General features: G+C 43.7%; 1 protein-coding gene across 2 annotated transcripts in view; it reads left to right on the forward strand.

Annotated features, from left to right (window-relative positions):
- The window catches only part of LOC139454171 (uncharacterized), a 134,449-nt gene that overhangs the window by 105,337 nt on the left and 7,848 nt on the right, over window positions 1-21,264 (forward strand). Inside the window, exons 12-29 of one of the 2 annotated variants that reach the window (XM_071235722.1) lie at window positions 2,277-2,457; window positions 2,877-3,017; window positions 3,518-3,689; window positions 3,929-4,168; window positions 4,477-4,664; window positions 5,037-5,243; window positions 6,176-6,307; window positions 6,424-6,567; window positions 6,724-6,870; window positions 7,836-8,085; window positions 9,082-9,263; window positions 10,164-10,472; window positions 10,725-10,997; window positions 11,478-11,717; window positions 11,832-12,035; window positions 12,594-12,846; window positions 19,773-19,960; window positions 20,281-20,433. In XM_071235722.1, coding sequence (XP_071091823.1) covers window positions 2,277-2,457; window positions 2,877-3,017; window positions 3,518-3,689; window positions 3,929-4,168; window positions 4,477-4,664; window positions 5,037-5,243; window positions 6,176-6,307; window positions 6,424-6,567; window positions 6,724-6,870; window positions 7,836-8,085; window positions 9,082-9,263; window positions 10,164-10,472; window positions 10,725-10,997; window positions 11,478-11,717; window positions 11,832-12,035; window positions 12,594-12,846; window positions 19,773-19,960; window positions 20,281-20,433 — 3,604 coding nt within the window. The remainder of the gene's footprint in view (window positions 1-2,276; window positions 2,458-2,876; window positions 3,018-3,517; window positions 3,690-3,928; window positions 4,169-4,476; window positions 4,665-5,036; window positions 5,244-6,175; window positions 6,308-6,423; window positions 6,568-6,723; window positions 6,871-7,835; window positions 8,086-9,081; window positions 9,264-10,163; window positions 10,473-10,724; window positions 10,998-11,477; window positions 11,718-11,831; window positions 12,036-12,593; window positions 12,847-19,772; window positions 19,961-20,280; window positions 20,434-21,264) is intronic. The other variant, XM_071235723.1, reaches the window with a different exon arrangement.

A 21,264-nucleotide genomic window follows, 5' to 3' on the forward strand; every position in this document is an offset into this window, starting at 1 on the left:
ATGTCTCAATAAGTGTCCTGCAGCAGCATTAGGTGTCGGTACCAATGTCTCAGTAAGTGACCTGCAGCAGCATTAGGTGTTGGCACCAATGTCTCAATAAGTGTCCTGCAGCAGCATTAGGTGTCGGTACCAATGTCTCAATAAGTGACCTGCAGCAGCATTAGGTGTCGGCACCAACGTCTCAATAAGTGGCCTGCAGCAGCATTAGGTGTCAGTACCAATGTCTCAATAAGTGTCCTGCAGCAGCATTAGGTGTCGGTACCAACGTCTCAGTAAGTGACCTGCAGCAGCATTAGGTGTCAGCACCAATGTCTCAATAAGTGTCCTGCAGCAGCATTAGGTGTCTGTACCAATGTCTCAGTAAGTGGCCTGCAGCAGCATTAGGTGTCAGCACCAATGTCTCAGTAAGTGACCTGCAGCAGCATTAGGTGTCAGCACCAATATCTCATTAAGTGGCCAGCAGCAGCATTAGGTGTCGGCACCAACGTCTCAGTAAGTGTCCTGCAGCAGCATTAGGTGTCAGCACCAATGTCTCAGTAAGTGGCCTGCAGCAGCATAGGTGTTGGCACCAATGTCTCAATAAGTGGCCTGCAGCAGCATTAGGTGTCAGCACCAATGTCTCAGTAAGTGACCTGCAGCAGCATTAGGTGTTGGCACCAATGTCTCAATAAGTGTCCTGCAGCAGCATTAGGTGTCGGTACCAATGTCTCAATAAGTGACCTGCAGCAGCCTTAGGTGTGGGCTCCAACATCTCAATAAGTGTCCTGCAGCAGCATTAGGTGTCAGCACCAATGTCTCAGTAAGTGGCCAGCAGCAGCATTAGGTGTTGGCTCCAACGTCTCAGTAAGTGGCCTGCAGCAGCATTAGGTGTCAGCACCAATGTCTCAGTAAGTGACCTGCAGCAGCATTAGGTGTCAGCACCAATGTCTCATTAAGTGGCCAGCAGCAGCATTAGGTGTCGGCACCAATGTCTCAGTAAGTGGCCTGCAACAGCCTTAGGTGTGGGCGCCAACGTCTCAATAAGTGTCCTGCAGCAGCATTAGGTGTCAGCACCAATGTCTCAGTAAGTGACCAGCAGCAGCATTAGGTGTTGGCTCCAACGTCTCAGTAAGTGGCCTGCAGCAGCATAGGTGTTGGCTCCAACGTCTCAGTAAGTGTCCTGCAGCAGCATTAGGTGTCAGCACCAATGTCTCAGTAAGTGACCTGCAGCAGCATTAGGTGTCAGCACCAATGTCTCATTAAGTGGCCAGCAGCAGCATTAGGTGTCGGCACCAATGTCTCAGTAAGTGGCCTGCAATAGCCTTAGGTGTGGGCTCCAACGTCTCAATAAGTGTCCTGCAGCAGCATTAGGTGTCAGCACCAATGTCTCAGTAAGTGACCTGCAGCAGCATTAGGTGTCAGCACCAATGTCTCATTAAGTGGCCAGCAGCAGCATTAGGTGTCGGCACCAACGTCTCAGTAAGTGTCCTGCAGCAGCATTAGGTGTCAGCACCAATGTCTCAGTAAGTGGCCTGCAGCAGCATAGGTGTCTCAGTAAGTGACCTGCAGCAGCATTAGGTGTCAGCACCAATATCTCATTAAGTGGCCAGCAGCAGCATTAGGTGTCGGCACCAACGTCTCAATAAGTGGCCTGCAGCAGCATTAGGTGTTGGCACCAATGTCTCTATAAGTGGCCTGCAGCAGCAGTATAAGGTGTCGGCACCAATGTCTCATTAAGTGGCCAGCAGCAGCATTAGGTGTCGGCACCAACGTCTCAGTAAGTGTCCTGCAGCAGCATTAGGTGTCAGCACCAATGTCTCAGTAAGTGGCCTGCAGCAGCATAGGTGTCTCAGTAAGTGACCTGCAGCAGCATTAGGTGTCAGCACCAATATCTCATTAAGTGGCCAGCAGCAGCATTAGGTGTCGGCACCAACGTCTCAATAAGTGGCCTGCAGCAGCATTAGGTGTTGGCACCAATGTCTCAATAAGTGGCCTGCAGCAGCAGTATAAGGTGTCGGCACCAATGTCTCATTTAGTGGCCAGCAGCAGCCTTAGGTGTGGGCTCCAACATCTCAATAAGTGTCCTGCAGCAGCATTAGGTGTCAGCACCAATGTCTCAGTAAGTGGCCAGCAGCAGCATTAGGTGTTGGCTCCAACGTCTCAGTAAGTGGCCTGCAGCTGCATAGGTGTTGTCTCCAACGTCTCAATAAGTGGCCTGCAGCAGCATTAGGTGTCGACACCAACGTCTCTGGGACACTAGCTTGCATCAATTACTTACCACTTCATGTTTCTTGCAGCTGCCGATGGGTCTGGCTGTGCGAGGAGACACCCTGTACTACACGGACTGGGTTTCTATGGAGAGTTCCACTGGCTACCTCAAGTCGTATGACCTGCGGTACGGGGTGGACAACACTGTGATGCTGACTGGACAGAAGCCAACGGGCCTCCACTACTCCCCTCTGGCCAGACGGAGACAGGGTGAGTCAAGCAGGTGGTGCTGACCCCTAGGTATCTCACATGATCAGAACACAACATACAAATAGCATATATTTTAAACAAGCTTACTGTTCACACAGACATGAAGGTTGTGTGGTTGATCCACTGAAATATGCAGCAAACATTTGTCATTTGACTTTACATCATTCCGCACATTTTCTTGTCTACATTGTGCTCAATTGTAAAATAAATCTCCTGTGAGGAACACTCACATGTTGCAATATCACCAAAAGTTTTAAATATATAATGCTTGACATCTGTCACCACATTTATGAGATTTAACCCAATTGGAGAATGAGAAGATGAAGTCACTGGAGCTTTATCAGTTATAGGTATAACAACCGTTTAGAATGAGAATGAGAATTTTTTATATGAGTAAGTGTTGTAATGTTCATTGTTAGAAGCTGCTGAAGGGTCATGTAAACATACTGGATGCAGCAATGAGTGTGTGCGAGTTCCATCATCACCAGCCCACCCCATGCAGTGTATGTGCCCCGATGAGTCCGCCAAGATCCTCACCAGCAACAAGGTCACGTGTGACAGTGAGTACATCAGGAAACTACTGTCTCGGTGTTGTAGGAAGGGACTACAACATCACATGAATATTGATGTGTGTGTTTGTGACAGTGTGTACATCAGGAAACTACTGTCTCGGTGTTGTAGGAAGGGACTACAACATCACATGAATATTGATGTGTGTGTTTGTGACAGTGAGTACATCAGGAAACTACTGTCTCGGTGTTGTAGGAAGGGACTACAACATCACATGAATATTGATGTGTGTGTTTGTGACAGTGTGTACATCAGGAAACTACTGTCTCGGTGTTGTAGGAAGGGACTACAACATCACATGAATATTGATGTGTGTGTTTGTGACAGTGTGTGTAAAGCCCTAGTTGAGGAAGTAGTTGAAACATTGCTTGTGTGGTCAGACACACCAATTATCAAAATGTAGTACATTTGTCTCTCTGGAGTGGAAACTCATTTGGAAGTTACACCATGAGGAATCTTTATACATACAATGTTTGCTCTGTCCCTACAGGGCCACAGAACTTCCTGTTGTATGCCGACCTCAACACCTTGAAGCTCAACAGCCTTGACCCTGAATCGGAAGAGGCAACGCACACACTACTCTACAGTGACATCAAGAGCAACTTCATCGCAGTTGCTTATGATGAGAGAACTGACACCATTTACTGGAGTGACATCAACAAGTCAGTGTGCTAGCTTCCGCATCTGAATAAATACCAATATAGATCTTGAATCTACAAAAGGATAAGGTCACTTGGGCATCTATATTAATGTTGCTTGAACATCAAATAAATACAGAGTTTTATCACTCAATGACAGCAACTGTCTACAAAGTTTTTATATTCCTTTAAATAATGGGAAATAACTGCTGACTGTGGCAGCTCACTAACACGTTCTCGGCTGACTATGTCCTTTCTTTCAGGAAAGCTATCTTCTCATCACCATTCAATGACATCAGCCCCCAGCTGGTGTATCAGAGCATCCACCACGTTGATGGGCTGACCATTGACGGTGACCGACAAAGGCTGTTCTGGACTGGCTACCTCAATAACGGTTCTGGAGTCATTGCACGGATCAACCTTCAGCGAGGGAAGTCATCCTACCACGAGATAGTCACGGGGCTACACAGTCCCAGGGCAATTCTACACATCCCTAAGAAGAAGTGAGTACATCTGAGTTTGTTCATAATGACAAGGGACAGGATGAAATTTGATCTGATCTTGATAAGGATGTGATGTTTTGTTCTTTCTAGTATATGGACCAAGATTAGCTCCCCTTTGACATTTAATTCACAGCAACCAACTATTACCAATTTTTCAGGGATAGTCAGAAGCTGAAGTTCTTTCCTTGTAGTATTGAACTCTTGGATACTGGGGTTCTGTTCTCAGCTGTTTTTACTGGATACTGGGCTACTGTTCTCAGCTGTTTTTACTGGATACTGGGACCTAAGACTTAACCTCACTGTTGCAGGCTGCTGTTTTGGACTGAGTATGGTACGAAGATGTCTCCCCCAAGTGTCCACAAGTCTCGGGCTAATGGCAAGCACCACAAGGTGATCATGTCTGAGGGCCTAGTCTGGCCCAATGCCCTCACAGTGCAGGAGGACAAGCTGTTTGTCGGGGACGGCTGGGGGAAGGTCTTCACGCTCAAGTTTGATGGTGAGAGAAGTCTATAGTTGGACTATCTTACCATTATGTTCTGTTGTATTACAAAACTTGTCCAGTATAAACATTGACAATGTAAAGGAGTTTCTAGCTATCATCCAGGCAACTCTAGACATGTTAAGATTCTAATATATTGAAAAATTGGAAACAGATGCGTTGCTGTTGTCGTTATTGTTCATATCAGTGGAGAATTGACCAATGATCATTTAGTATAGAAGCAACGTAATTAGGCAGTTGTAGTGGAAGACATAATTTTCTTTCTGTAACTTTTAACTTTGATGTCCTTGTCTTATTAACTCTGTATGCATGAGCATGTGTCTGGACTCCAGGTGAGTTTATCTTGTGCCTTGTTGTTGGATCTCCCAGGGAACGAGGTGAAGGAGCTGACGTTTCTAACTGGAGCATCCTTCCATATCTTTGGCATGGTTGTGTTTGAAAACGCACTCTTCTACTCGGATTGGCACACCCACAGTGTTTACATGGTTGACATGGTAACTGGAGACCAAGAAACCATAGCAACACATCTCTCCAGACCTACAGCTGTTGTTATTTATCATCCAGCAAGTCTCAAAGGTATTGTTGACCTGGAAAAGATGCACTGCCAGATAACTTAGTTCCTTTCATTGGTAACATGTTATAATATTTGAAACATTTAACTTTGTGAATGGAAGTTTAAAAGTGAGGAGTGTCTTGGTTCGTTTGCTACAGATCAAGATGACGTATGATAGGATTCTTAATTGCCTCAAGATGTCTTTTGATCAGCTTCCCTTCACACCCAATCTTAACAAGGTGCATGGAGACATGTGGCCTACTTAGCAGTCCTAACAAGTGTGAATCAAGGTGGTGACACACCACTGGAACTTAAGTTTTGTTATCAGTTTCAATCTCCCAATAATATTCAAATTCACTGTGGGCACAAATTTCAAAGTCCAAACCTAGACTGGAAATTGGCTTCAGATGGAAGGTCATAGTGTTTTTTTATTTAGGTGTTGGAAGGTGCTGCAGTTGGCCTACCAGAGTTATGTCCCTTAGACTTACAAGTGATCTTCTCATGCTGGGTTTAAATACCAAATTTGCTCCAATTATGATCAGCACCATTATGCATACAGTTCTAAACATCTACCTCACACATTAAGTAATGATTGAAATTCTCTTCCAAACGTTAAACCAAACTCACTCAATCATTTTTTGGGGTTGCCTTTATCAATATGACTAAGATTGTTTATATCCCTACAGCATATGATGTAGGAGGATATAGTCGTCACCTAGTCTGTCTGTCCGTCCTTTTTTTGTTTCCGGGGCATAACTTTAAAAAAGGGAAAGATAATATTTCATTCAAACTTAGTACATGTATTAACCAGGGGCGGAAGTGGTGCCTTTTGATATTAAAGGGGCCGGGGTAATTTGTCATCCTCTAATGACTTGTTGTATATTGCTGAAGGTACAGCATCACTTTATAAGAATTGAGTGCAGTTGGAAGAACATTTTTGACTTGACTGTTACAGAAAACAACCTATGTACAACGAGCAAGGGGGAGCGAGTGTGCAGCAACATCTGTGTGCCTGTCCCTCGCTCATATCACTGTACATGTTCTGTGGGGTCCAAGCTGGCAGCAGACGGCAAGAACTGTATCCAGAGTAAGTGCCATGGTGTAAAGTGTATGATCAATAATGTGTGATCTATCTTCCATCTCAGCAAGACATCTGCACTGTGTACGTGTGGCCTTTCTCTGATGCTGCTGCTTCTGTTTCAGTGTCCAGCCCCTGGGAAATGACGGAGGAGTTCCGGTGTGGCCAGGATTGTGGCGACAAGGCTCACTGCGCACAGCTCATTCCAGAGCTCAAGTACCAGTGTGTTTGTCAGGGAGGTTATCAAGGAGATGGCATTGAATGTGAATGTAAGTCGACAGGTTGTGAGGCTTAGACTGCTATCAAGGAGACAGAACATGAATGTATCTCAAATGTCTGTAAGGATAATTCTGATGGATGGGACAAGAAGATGTTTCACTGGATGTACATTTGTTGTTCATTCCTAATGATCTTTGTATCTGCAGCATGCAGTCCCGACTCCTTCAAGGCATTCCTTGGCAACAGCACATGTACCCCTTGCCCTGTTGGCATGACGACCCGTGGTGTCCCCTCTGCCACAGAGTGTGTGTGTGAGGACCGGTATGCCCACAACAGCAATGGAACATGTGTCTGTAAGTTCATCCAACAAATCCTTTCAAAACATCAACATCTTTACAGTACAGCACCCTGGAGTATTAATGCATAACACTGCAGAATTTTCATGTACAATTTACTGATTAAAGATACAGACACTCTCAATGATGCCTCAACTCAATGAAAGAAAACTGGACTAATGACAATACTATTCTATTATTGTATATGTATGGATGATTTTGGCACAAAAATCTGTATATAGGTCAATGACTTGGACCCGAGAAATGTAATAAGTAAATGTTAAAAGTAAAAAAAGGACCAACCATAACACCAAATCAATGCAATACCAATCATGGTTGGATGAATAAGCAGGATCTGGCCATTGAAATTTGTGATTAGAAAAGCGCATCACAAAGTCACTATAGCTCCTGACAGTGTTTTCCTATGATACAGAGTTAATGAGGGAGTGAATTAAGTTTAACGTCACCCTATGATACAGAAAGTATGATGTAAAGACACACGCTGGTCAGAATAATTATTACGATTTTGATGGCTGTGCATTGTTCTAATCGTCACTATTTACTTTTAATTTCTGAAATTATGATACGTGTGACGCCTTACTTAGCATTTCTATCAGTCAAAAGTCTGACTAGTTTATCAAACCATCTGTCAAATTAAAATTTTATCTGTCTGACCGACAGCAATCTAAAACTGAACATTTATTTCTATTATATGATTAGCAATACTGTTCTGTACGTTTTTCAACAATAAGGAGGATACATGTGTTGACAAAGGTTGAATAAATGGGGCAGCTGTAACAGTGGAAGGGGAATTTGACTGTTTTTTAGTCAATGTAGGTTGTTTTTTCTGTGATACAGATTGTCACATTTGGTTATAGGATGAATGACAGTATGAGTAACAAAACCCTGAAACTGGGAGCTTGAAGGTCTGAAAAGATCCCACAGAACTGTATTGATATTCAACTTGTGAATGTCTCCAATAGGTAAGTCTGGTTCCCAAGTGAAGCAAGAGTACAGTGTTGACTTCAATGGAACCTGTGACCCTGGTGACGACTATCTCAAGACAGAGCTGAGGGATACAGCGCTGCGCTATCTGGCTCGCTACGACTTATGTCAGATGCATCATTGTCAATTCACTGACCTCACTATCGGGTGTATTGAGACTGGGACCAAGAAACGTTGGTTCAACACAAAACAGTTCCAGCTCAGGTGGAACATCACCTACAATGACTGGTATGTGTTTGGTAGTGGAAGACTGGGATTTGTTTCTGTTTGATGTAGAGCTTGGGATTATATAGACAGTACAGCTGGGACTTTATCATAAAAGACAGTAAAACTGGGATTATATAGACAGTACAGCTGTGACTTTTAGACAGTAAACCTGGGATGATATTGACATTACAGCTGTGACTTTTAGACAGTAAAACTGGGATGATATGGACAGTACAGCTGTGACTTAAAGACAGTAAAACTGATATGATGTAGACAGTACACCTGTGACTTATAGACAGTAAAACTGGATTGATATTGACATTACATCTTGGACATTATAGACAGTAAAACTAGGATGATATTGACAGTACAGCTGGGACTTTATAGACAGTAAAACTAGGATCATATGAACAGTACAGCTGTGACTTATAGACAGTAAAACTGGGATGATATTGACAGTACAGCTGAGACGTTATAGACAGTAAAACTGGGATGATATTGACAGTACAGCCGTCACTCATAGACAGTAAAACTGGAATGATATTGACAGTACAGCCGTGACTTATAGACAGTAAAACTGGGATGATATTGACAGTACAGCTGAGACGTTATAGACAGTAAAACTGGGATGATATTGACAGTACAGCTGAGACGTTATAGACAGTAAAACTGGGATGATATTGACAGTACAGCTGAGACGTTATAGACAATAAAACTGGGATGATATTGACAGTACAGCTTGGATTATATAGACAGTAAAACTGATATTGTATAGCTGGGATTATGTACACAGTAAAACTGATATTGTATAGCTGGGATTATGTTCACAGTAAAACTGATATTGTATAGCTGGGATTATGTACGCAGTAAAACTGATATTGTAAAGCTTGGATGATATTGACAGTAAAACTGATATTGAAAATCTGGGATAGGTATAGTTTTAAAAGAATCAACAGTTGGGTAATAAGATATTGTATAATCAAGGATTTGCAGTGGTTATTCTTTTTTTCCTTTCAGCACTGGTCAGAATGGGCGTGCCATAACCAAGGACTTGGTCAGCATCAAACGTAAATTGGAGGATCTGGCCATGACCCTGAAGGTCAGCTTGGACAAGCAAGTGTACTCCACCATCCCCGGGAATGTGAAGGTGTCCCCACCCCATGTGGCCTGTCTGGCAGACCAGTATCAGAGGAGCTGTGGTGAGTCAGCCCTCTGCTTCTACATTCAGCCACACAGCTGGAAATGGGAGGATGAAAAGTATCAAACTTGTTGGTCCTTTGCATATGCTCAATCTAGTTCATCCTCAGAATGAAGACCTTCGTTCATTTCCCCACTTGGGTACAGTGTGTTGAGCCCATATCTGGTGTCCCCCGCCATGATATTGCTGGAATAATTCTAAAAACGGGTGTAAAACCATACTCACTCAGTCAATCACTCATCCTTAGAGCATGAAGACATCCTTCTTCAGATTACTGTATATCACCATCTATAAAGCGACCCCACGTATAAGGCGACCCCCCCCCCCCCACCCGTACAACCCTTCAAAATCGAAGCTAATTTAATAGCCACCATTAAAACTTTAAAGAATTTTGATGCAATGATCGGAACAATAGTATCTGAAATTATTATTTTATAAGGAATAATTTATTCCAATTTTATGTTATTTTAGTTGCAGCTTTATTATATTTATTTGAAATACATTGATAAGCCTAGCACTTTTGTACAGCTGATCACTATTGCTGGATATTTTTTCGTATAGAACAATTTGACTAATCACCATTGATGCTCCCACGTTCGTGATATTAAAAACTTAGTTTGCATACTTCTGTACGGATCTGTTGACATCAAAACTCTTCAACCCTGTGAATAAGACGACCCTTCCTGAAAACCCCCTAATTCTAGGTATGAAAAACTTATACACGGCGATATACAGTAGATCACTTTCACACAAAAGTCAAAAAGCCTTTGGCTCAACACTTTCTTCACCTAGAGGCTTAAATAACAGTGTAGTCAGGCAATATATTTATGCAAGCCTGACCATACTCAGTGTTGCCATATAAAATTATGTTGGTCTAATGGTTAAACTGGGAATGTTCTAGGAAAGTCTCCATCTCCTGCCATGACAACAGAAGCTGCTATGACATCTGAAGAGATGACGTCTGCTGAGATCATTGTCTCGTCTTCAGCAGAAACCATGGCACCACTTGATGCAACAACTGAAAGATCTGGATACATGACATCTGAGGAGGTCACAGAAGATGATCTGGACCTGGTGACTATGGATGAGGTGACAGTTGAAATGACTGACAGCTTAGTGACCACTGCTCCAAATATTGTTCGGTCAGAGGTAACAACTGCATCTGTCATGATTGTTACTGAGAAAAAGGAAGAGGTTCAAGTCGCTCGAGGTTTGTTTTCTTTCTGGTGACAGTTAGACCACCACAAATTAGTTATTTTTATTTTTGAATCTCATATTTTCAAAATTGAAGTTTACAACTACAGTATTATCAAGAAACAGGAAAAGTAAATTGTTTTGGAGACAAGTGAAAACAAATCAAGTAAAGAAAATATATGAAACGAAATTGTTGAGTCAGCTGATATTTAATGTATTTGTGTATATTTGAAATTGGACCTCTCTAGTCCTTTCTTGTCTCCTGCAGGAAAGCCCTACTTTGAGGGTTGCCCTCAAGGTGAGTTGAAGGTCATGGAACTTGACTCCAACAGTAAGACAGTCAAGCTGTCCACTGACTCCTTGATAGCTAAGGATTCCTATGGCAGCCTCCTGCCGATCAACTCCAACTATCCAATCACAGATGGGCACATTACACTTCCATGGCAAGCCAATGGAAAAGCAGGACAGCACACAGTGTTGTTCCAGGCTGAGGACAACTGGAAGCAGAAGACTACTTGTCAGTTCCAGGTGATCATCAATGGTAAGTGGTAGCGCCGCACACATCATACTACCATATAAAAGATATTCTTTAAGGTGAATATTGTTAAATCTGATATCTTGATAGCCTCGCTAATATTTCGAAGACTTTTTGGTACAATTAATTTACCTGTATCATGTGAGATATAATGGCTTTGGTTTTAGAAATGTAGATAGCATATGAGCATGAAAATATTATGATATCCTAAATTATATGCTATATTATAATTACAATCATTTATATGCAGAAGATAAAAAGTTTTTCGAGCATTTTGTTTTCTTTCTTAAATTCATTGAATTTAAACTCATTCATCACCAGCATGACTAAACACTAATGCTGTTCCAGTTATTGAAAAGTCTCAAAACATTTTTGCGTGTATTGATACAATATCACTTTATAAGACTATGCAATAATCCCAGTGGAAGCCTCATCAAACATTGAGCCAACTCCATTTCAATGATAAAACATGATTTTCTTTTGAAGATTCCATCCCACCAAAGTTCACCTTTTGCCCAAACATCAAACCCATCAATACAAACCATCACCGTCAGAAAGTCACGTGGAATATCCCTGTGGCCACTGACAATGTGGAAGTGTCAACAGTGACGGGGTCACACAAGCCTGATACTGAGTTCAAGCAGGGGACCACCATCATCAACTACACAGCTGTAGACAAGGCAGGCAACACAGCCGTCTGCAACTTCACTGTCATAGTCATTCAAAGTAAGCAGATTGATAGGAATTGTACCAAACCAAACATTATCTGATCCCAGGAACTGCTGTCACAATTACCCTGTTCTCGGAAATGACTTGACTTTAAACATTTGCCTGTTTCAGAACAAAGCTGTACCCTTCCATCCATCAAAAATGGTGCCTTTGTGTGTGGCCATGACCACACAAAGATTGACAACTGCTACATTGCATGTGACAAGGACTTTGTCCTTCACCCTGTCATCATCTTCTCTCGACCTTTCAACTGTATGGTGGTCAAGGACATCGTGCAACTAACCGGCATGCTGCAGTATCATGAGCCATGTTTACGTAAGTCTGCCGTAGCCACCGAACAACTGTTTTTGTATAGTGAACAGCTGAGACAACTGCTTGTCAGATGGGGAGCAATGTTGGTCCAGTAGTCTAATGTGCTGCAACTCATTGTGCAGAGTTGCTCCCCTTAACTGCCAGGATCCACTTGAATTTGGTTCGATTCCCAGAGTGTTCCCATTTATCATCCTTGGTTTATTGTTAACACCATCCATGTGCCAATGGTTGTCACCCAGGGGGTACAAAGTTTGTTCCAGACTTAAGTTACACTGTGGAAAGTTAGGTGCTGTAGGAATAAAAAAAAAGCATTGCTTTCTAACCTCAAAAGTGAAATACTGTTTGAATGTAGAACACAACTCACATCTTGACAGTTTAGGCTTCCATTTTAGTTTCATCTTCTGAGTGATGATTAAACACTGCAACAATCACAGTCCCTTAAATAACTGAAATGAGCAATGAGCGAGTTAATCCAAATCCTTTTTGCAATATGGTAAATGGTAAAGGAATGTATGTGTAATGTATATGACCATGCCTATTAATGTGATTCCCCGGATCCAGGTAAGAGACTGTCTAGAACAGTGAGGCAGGAGTTCAGCCTAAGCTTCAACGGCCCATGTGATCCTGATGACAACAACCTCAAGGCCCAGCTCTCCATCTCGGTGTTGAAGTACCTGGATACCCGCAACCTCTGTCAGTGGGCAGAGTGTACCTTCGGGAATATCACCATCCACTGCGGCCCCACCAGCACCAAACAACGCCGCTACGTCGAGGACCAATTTCATGTCAAGTGGAACATCACTATTGACAACAGGTACTGACAACGAAACAGTTATAGCATATCAAGGATTTTATGTTTTTACTTTGCATTATTATTATTATTATTATTATTATTATTATTATTAATTACATTAAGTAATACGTTACCACTGTTATACCGAGGCTGTTGTCCCCCACAACTGCACTTATAGCGAAAGCTTCCACAGAGATCTCAATTATCTCATGCAGCACGTGTACAGCCACCTAGCTGCCATGTGACACCCTTCACTTTTGTCTCTTTGCTTGCCATCGGAAGACGTATATATCAACTGCTCTGCGTTCTACCAGCCTCCTGCTATCCTTGGTGATATTTATTACTGTTTCTTAGTCCAAAGTAAACTGTAATTTACGGGGCGTTCGTTTTACGGTGCTTAGAAATTTTTCCCGCCTAAATTTTCCCACCTTATTTCGCTACTAACGGGGTGTGGCGTCGGCACTTTGTGTTTTTCCGTCCATCTTTAGTGGTATATTGTGGGGTGTTTTTTGCATCACCTATTAATATATATATGTCTATCTATAATATATGTATTTTATGTATTCGCTATTATCGTTTGTTTTTTCTTCGGAAAATATATGTTTGTGAATATGTTTGGTGTGTGTGTTGTAACCATGTGTTGCTTTGCTCATGTGAACAATGTCTGACATGGAAATAAATTTGTCCAGCACCCCGACTACTCCTGTTACCAAGCGCTGCAGCGCCTGTCAGAAGTTTTTGTCGTCCCGGGATCCCCACGATCGTTGCCCGCAGTGCAGGGTGCCTTGTGAGGACACCCAGTGCACCCTGTGTGAGGGTCTGGGGCCTGAGGATTTTGCGAGATACAGGCGCTACGTGCGTTCTGCTATCACCCCTGAGGTGGCCGGTTTGTCTGGTCGGGCACCCATTGCGTGCACTACCTCCTCGGCGGCGGATCCCTTGGCGGCCCTTGGGCTGTCCGGGGATTCCGTCGCGGCTTTGTTGTCTGAACTGATGGACTCCAAACTGGCGGCCTTATCTCAGGATAAGACCCTGGTTGTTCCGTCCCGGCCCCTTTGGTGGTTGCGGGGTCCACGGGTAGTCACCGGTCCTTCCCCCGAGCCGATACTCCCGTTATCGACTAAGGACCGTGTGGCCATGGTGTATGACCTCTTTGAGGACCAGCCACGGCCCCAGCCGGTACCCCGGGGAATATACGGCTCGGTGGGTTCCTCCGAGGTTTTCGACGGGTCCGCCGACAAGGCTTTTCCAGCGTCGTGGAGAAAGGGTCCGTTCCCGGTGCATGACCTGGCCTTCCCCGAGGCAGGTCCCACCGCAGAGGCCCATGTGGAGAGGTTGGGTGTCCGTTCCCAACCTGCTGCAACAGTCACTCAAGCGACTTTACAGCAAATGGACACCCTCTCTCGGCACTCCTTGCTCGCTGTCACATGGCGACACCTACTTGGCGGCGGCGGCCAGTCTGGTCGAAGGTTCCCCCACGGACCATGACCAGCGCATTTATAACTGTTTAATCGGTTTGAATGCAACCCTTGAGTACGTTGCCTTTCTTTCCGGCACGTGCCATTTCTAGAGGCGGCAAGCATACCGCAAGAGGTGTTACTTTCGCAGCCTTGGTCTGCGCAGACCCTGTTGAATAATCGGATCCCTGGTGTTCTAAAAGAACAGCAGTCTGCTTCGTCTGCCGCGGCTTCGTGGCATACGTTGGATCTGGTTGGGTCTCTGCACAGACGCCTGTGTGGTGCCCGTAAAAGGAGTGCCCCTCAGGAAGCTGCAGCCGGGAAATCCAAGGGGTCGGTGTCTTCTTCCTCCGGGAAGAGGTCCCATCCTGAGGGCCCCGGTAAGGGCAACATGCCGCCCTTTCGGGAGAAGAAGGGACACTGGGAGAAGCCTAAGCCGTCTCATGACGGTAAGGTCTCCTCCAAATGACTCTCACTTGCAGGGTTCATGTGCCGACAATGCCAGCCTCGGTTAGCCCGTCGGCAAACTCGAGTCATTCAGCCCTGGGCAGTTGCGCCTGCCGCAGCCTGTCAGGCATCCCTTCCCTTCCCCTGTCAGAGCCAGACTCCAGACTTATTGGGAGAATTGGGAACAAGTGTTCGACGACCCATGGGTGGTCAACATGATCTCTGGTAGAGCTAACTCCCGTACCGCCCTCTACTCCACCAACCTGCCGATGGCATCGGCGAGGATGGGAAGATCGGCTTCCGAATAGAAACCTTCCAACTGGGCGAAGGTGAGCGCCGGATCCGCTTTGAGATAGCCGTACCGGATCGATCTCAAAGCGGACCCGCCGCTCACCGTCGCCCCGGCGGCACGAGTGTCGGAAATACACGCACTCAATGTCACCAAAGTACGATTCGATAGGGGCGACGAAGGAGCGGTCCGCCTGGGCTTGCTCATGGGCTTCGTAGCTAAGAATCAGAAATTTGGCCAAACGGAGAGAGAATTCACTGTAAGATCCCTCAAAGAAATCTTACATCCTGCTGATACCGACAACAGATCGCTGTGTCCGGTTAGGGCCATTAAGAATTATCTTAAGGCTTCGAATGAACGCAGACGAGGGCGTGACCATCTGTTCATATCGTGTAACCCTAATCGCACTGCTGACATAACTCGCAACTCGATTGCGTTATGGCTTCATTCTGTCATCAATCTGGCGTACCGGTCACGGGGATTACTGGTTGCGGGGTCAAACCCGCACGAGATTAGGGCACTAGCGGCAACATTTGCCCTACACTCCAATATATCTGTTCACAGAATATTGCAGGGTTGTTCTGACTCGGTTTTTGCCAATCATTACCTCAGAAAGGTCTCTGATGAAGACGTGGAGGGTGTTCCGGCGCAATTCCGAACTCCTCATGCTTCAGACCTTGCACGGTGGTCAATCTGGGTCTACTCCAACGTTCCCACAGCCGTGGGTACGGGAGTGGGGGTCCCACAAGCCAGCGCGCTCATCCACAGGTGAGTGCGGCTTTCTGTGTGTTTCTTTATTTGCATTTGACAATTATTAACTTAATTGTTTGTCGTGTATTGCAACCTTGTAAGGCATGCTTTCCAATATTGAATTTAAGTCACGCGCCTATTACATACGCTTAAGTAGTCTTGTTCTTGGGATATACAGTCCGAATGAAATTAATTTCCCTCTTTTCGACTGTTTAACCTGATCTAAGATTTAGCTCACACGGATACTGTATTCTCATCCGCTGCGGCGATGAAATACCTATCCAGTGGGGCCGTTAGGTGTCACCAATCATCTGGCAATAATGATTCAGCCTTACGGTGTGCGCTTGACAGTGCTTTGGTATCCCTATATGGTAACGCCAAGCTGGGAGCATGCGCATCGAGTGCTTCCGCCTTGTTGTATACTTCCGCTGGCCGGAAGGAACACGAGCAGTCAGGTTTCAGGTTGTAGGTGCTCCCCACCGCCTATTGTGGTAGTCAGCCTCGGTATAACAGTGTTAACGTATTACTTAATGTAATTTGTAGAATTTGCCTATTCGGAATATTCTATAAGTAATACGTTACACTGGGCTGCTGCACGCCAGTCCGTCCCCCGAACACTTGCTCTCACAATAGACAAGAGTGAAGGGTGTCACATGGCAGCTAGCTGGCTGTACACGTGCTGCATGAGGTAATTGAGATCTCTGTGGAAGATTTCGCTATAAGAGCAGTTGTGGGGGACAACAGCCTCGGTATAACAGTGGTAACATATATTATTATTATTATTATTATTATTATTATTATTATTATTATTCATGACTCATACTAATTGCTTATCTCAGTTAGAGAACAGTGAAAACATCTCACCCAAATGCACCAATGATCAGTGCAAACACACTGTAGCCACATGACCAAGGCTGGTATTTTGTCACTGTCTCAATTTCACACCAATTGAGTAGCTGGGGAAAAGATTATTTTTTAATTTTGACTGTTTATTTAGTCATGAAAAAATGTACAATCTGCCATTTGCATTTTTCAGAACATGATTCCCACATCTCCTTAAGGGAGAAGTGTAGTTTCTGCGCTCCATTAGGAGGAAAACATTTTTGCACAATACCCTCTTCATTGTGCAGGGGAGTGAGTTAGACCATAAGAGACAAAAAAAATCAGATCTATTTCAAGAGACGGCATCCATGAAGAAGACGAAGTTCGAGGTAACGCCTTATCTTCTTCAGAGGATGACAGGCTACAGGCCACCTAATGTTAATAGAAGGAATCCAAGTTGATCTTCCTTCTTCACAGAGTAAGTCAGTCATGCCTCTGCTAAGTGCTTCTTTGATGTCGACACTCTTGTGAAAAGGCTCATCCAGGTCTAAGAAGAAATCTACTGCTGTTACCTCCAATCGCATTAAAAAGGCTGTAGCTAAGAAGAAAAGCAGTTCTTCCTCTTCACTGAAGTCTTCTTCAACTACAAGAGCCATACCTTCACGAAGGCTATCACCTCAACGTCCAGACATTCATGAACTTCTACAGCCCAGAAAACAGATATTGGTACACAGTAGATGACCTCCATGCAGCTATTGATGTTCATGAACATCCCACAATCTTTACAGTCCCTGACATACACACAGGACTAGTTCTTCAGGCAACCCCAGGCCTGAGCACACATTCTGGCCTTCGCGCAGCCAACAACATTTGTCCAGCAAGGTACTTTGCCTCCTACATCATCAAATACTGATTCAGTAAATAGTGTTACACAGCAATTGTTACACAGCAACAGCAGACATTTAAAAAACTCTCCCTGTAGACAACCCTTTCAAAGTCCTTTTGTTTTTCTGAAGAACATTCCAAGGTCTCACCGTTCTGGCACCATAACACCTTGTAAATACTGCAGGACGAGGATGTGTTTGAGCCTGTCTTTGATGAGGAATCATTCCAGTTGGAGGATCATCCCTCCATCTAGGAGGATCACTGATAGACTTCCCATCTCTTCATCTTTCAAAGACCTTCCACTTATGATAGTTACTGTATCAAGGGTGATGATGTCGACACTTTTGACTGTTCCGCCTATTACACCTATTCACAAATAGCAAAGAATAGGAACTTTTCTTTTGCAAAGGGTTACCATTCCATCAGAAGGAGCATTGACGTTCTACTGAAGGGCACTTTCAAAAGGAAATTTCTGCGTCCTCTTGAGCTGTCTCACTTCACGAAGGCACTCATCACCTCTTCACCAGAACAAGTGGACATTGCAATGATCAACCTGGAACACAAGTCATCCTTTGATCGTCAATGATCATTGAGTTGGTGAATTTGGACACATTGATTCGGCATACGCTCCAAATAATCTTTACACTCCTACAAGGCACAGTTTTCTGGTAATATTGCCGCACTTCCACATGGTCTTGATCACTTTATATCGTACAATCTTTCAGTCCAAAGAATTATGTATTAAGCCTTGTCTACCAGATGAAGCTTCGATCTTATAATTGTTTTACATGGGACCAGGGATTGGTTCACAGATGAACACAATCTCCAAGTCAACAACTTGGTGGATATATTTGTGACAGTCAGATAGCAACATTCATCTCACCAGTATCAGTCCCACAAGCTTGGACCAATGATGCGATGACAATTTCTGAGAGGGACTTCAAGGATTGATATCTCTGATGTTACAGAAGATACTACTCACAAAGAACCTGCAACTGCTTTTGGTCGTGCCTTATTGAGCAGCAAGGACTTAGTTTCCAGAACGTGTTGCATTAGCAGGAAGTGCAGCGCTAAAACTCACGAACAGGTCAAAATCATTCAAAACATCCAGAGCTTTTCAAGCTTCACATATGGAACATATCACAAACAGCCTCACAAGATGAGGATATTCCTTGAGAGCAGCTTAGGCAGTTTCCTTTGTTCTTCCTACATCAACGATGAATTTATATGTGACAACTGGAAGAGTTCTGACCAGTTTCTGAGATCCAAAGGGCTAACAGCAGCTAAAGCTACTTCTCAACAAGAAGCAGGTTACTTAAGGGTTCTGCTCAGGGCACTTACCTGTTAGTTCTGTTCTGACTATATGACTGACTGGGGAAAACTTACTAAAGTTCCCAAACTGATAGCTCTACTGAGATCAACAACATAATTCGGTTTATTGTTCTTCTCTCAACACTTTCAACATTTAAGGCAAACAAGATTTAATATCTCATGTTAGCCTTAATAAATCCATGAAATCTTGCAGGTGGAACCCTCCCACTTCTGTGAGATTCAAGCAATTAGTATGATTCAGGATAAGGTGAAATATGTATTTTGTAGTTTATAAAAATAGTTTATACCTATCCTGACTCACAGGCTAGATGTGTTTTGGATCATTAAGTAGGAGAAATAGAGAGACGCGAGTGACCGGCCTTGGTCATGTGGCACCAATGCACCTGCGCGGATCAGAGGTGTGTTTGGATGAGATTTTTTGTCTGTTCTCCGGGAACACAGCACAGGAAGTTTCGACTACCTTTCGGAAAAGATATGAGATAAGCAATTAGTATGTGTCAGGATAAGTATAAATGATATTTTTACCCTTAAAAAATACATTTTTTATCATTGTAGAAAATGTATTCTATCTTTGTACTTTCTTTGCATCCATCACTATTCACACAGGATATCCTTATTGGTAAAGTGAAATATGATAGGATCAGTTGATGTAATGTTTGGTGTTTTCACAGTGAAATCAGCATTGAGCTTAGGTCAAGGTCAAGCATAATATCTGAGAAAGATGGGCCCCAACATATGTTACACCTGCAGCACTACAGTGTATAAATAAGTTTTTGTGAAAAACAAATGATAGAAAACTCTAGGAAGGTGATAACATGCATTTAGGACTGTGAACAAGATGTCAGTATTTTAATGTTAAGATATCATTCCTGTTGGCCAGGAACTAGTAGACAGCATGCTATAGGTGTGTTATTGCAGTAGTGCAGTAGAGTATTGTATACTACATCATTGCCTGTGTGTGGCAGCACGGGGTTCAGCCGTGCCCAGGTGGAGTCCATCCTGATGAACATCAACCTTGTGCTGGTCAATCTGGCCAAGTTCCTATCCATCAACGTGGACGAGCAGCAGTACACCACCGTCCCAGGCACAGTGCGCAGAACCCCCCTACAGTGGGTGTGTCAGACAGGAGCCATGGTCTACGATGATGGCTGTGGTGAGTTATACATATCTGTGTGTGTGGATTATATATTTATGGCATGGATTTACAGTTATTCTGTCTATAACTGTGTCAGTTCGGTAAGGACATGCTCTTCCACCACAATGTAAAATAGTTTTTGTCTGCAAAATAACTTCGGTTCTGATTCACAAGGATACTAATACTACTCAAGATGTGTATTTTTCACTATAAACTTGTAGATTTTGTTCAACTGGCAATGACCCATGCAATGATGGTGGGATGGGGTGGGTTTGGTGTGTTGTTGCTTGATTACCCGACATGTCACAGTAAATGATCTCTCAACCTGCTTCTCACAGTGTCCTGCCCAGTGGGAACCCTGCACAACTCCAGCATCGGGCGCTGTGCGCTGTGTCCCCGGGGATACTACCAGGACAAGGAAAGGCAGACCCAGTGCCAGCGCTGCCCCGAGGGATTCACCAAGGAGGAGGGAGCTGTTGGCCCCGCTCAGTGTAAGCTGCTCATACAGCATTGGAGACATAGAATCAGGGCTGAATAGAGTCAGTTACATTCTGCGGCGAAACCCCATTATAGGTGGTTCGAGAAGGGAGCTAACTCCGTTTGCCTAATTGAAAGTTCGAGGTGGGCCCACATTCGAAACTAAACGCACTTGTTGTTGAGAATATATACTACGTAAACAAAACCGCATAACAAACTTCTAATTTGGCTATTTAAGATAAGTATTATCACTTATAATTGGATTAAAACTCACTTCTACAAACATCGCCAAACTAGGTCGTGTGGTCATTAATATTCATGAGTTATTCCTTTTATGGAACAAGTTCTAGGAAACGTTTGAGGCTTGTATCATGTCCGAGATCAATTCAAGTGTAGACATATTTTCAGGCTTATATCGCCACCAACACTTATGATTAGATTGATGTGTTATACTGGAAAAAGTAGAATGAGTGGTATTGCCTCTGTAAATTTAATTTGAAGTAGATTTAAGTTTCTTGCTATGTAGCTATTTTTGTAAAACTAGTGTGGTCAGCTATGACGCCGTTATTCAAACTTTAAAGACTTTTGTGTCTTTCGTGGAATCAACGTCACACGAAATGATTTATAAAGATATTTCCCATCAATATTACAAAATATAATTAATATATAATGTCACATACCCATGCAAAGTAATGACAAACGTGAGCCCACTAGCCTAAATGACTTCGTCAACCTAATGAGACCAAGCGATTTAAAAATGTGGGCCCACCTGTTTCGATCACTATAAGACGGGAACAATGTGGGCCCACATTTTAGAAAATGGTTATAAGTAAGCCAAGCTAATG

This window comes from Haliotis cracherodii, unplaced genomic scaffold (genome assembly GCF_022045235.1).
Source record: "Haliotis cracherodii isolate W230 unplaced genomic scaffold, xgHalCrac1.p SCAF_10, whole genome shotgun sequence".
Taxonomy (NCBI): domain Eukaryota; kingdom Metazoa; phylum Mollusca; class Gastropoda; order Lepetellida; family Haliotidae; genus Haliotis; species Haliotis cracherodii.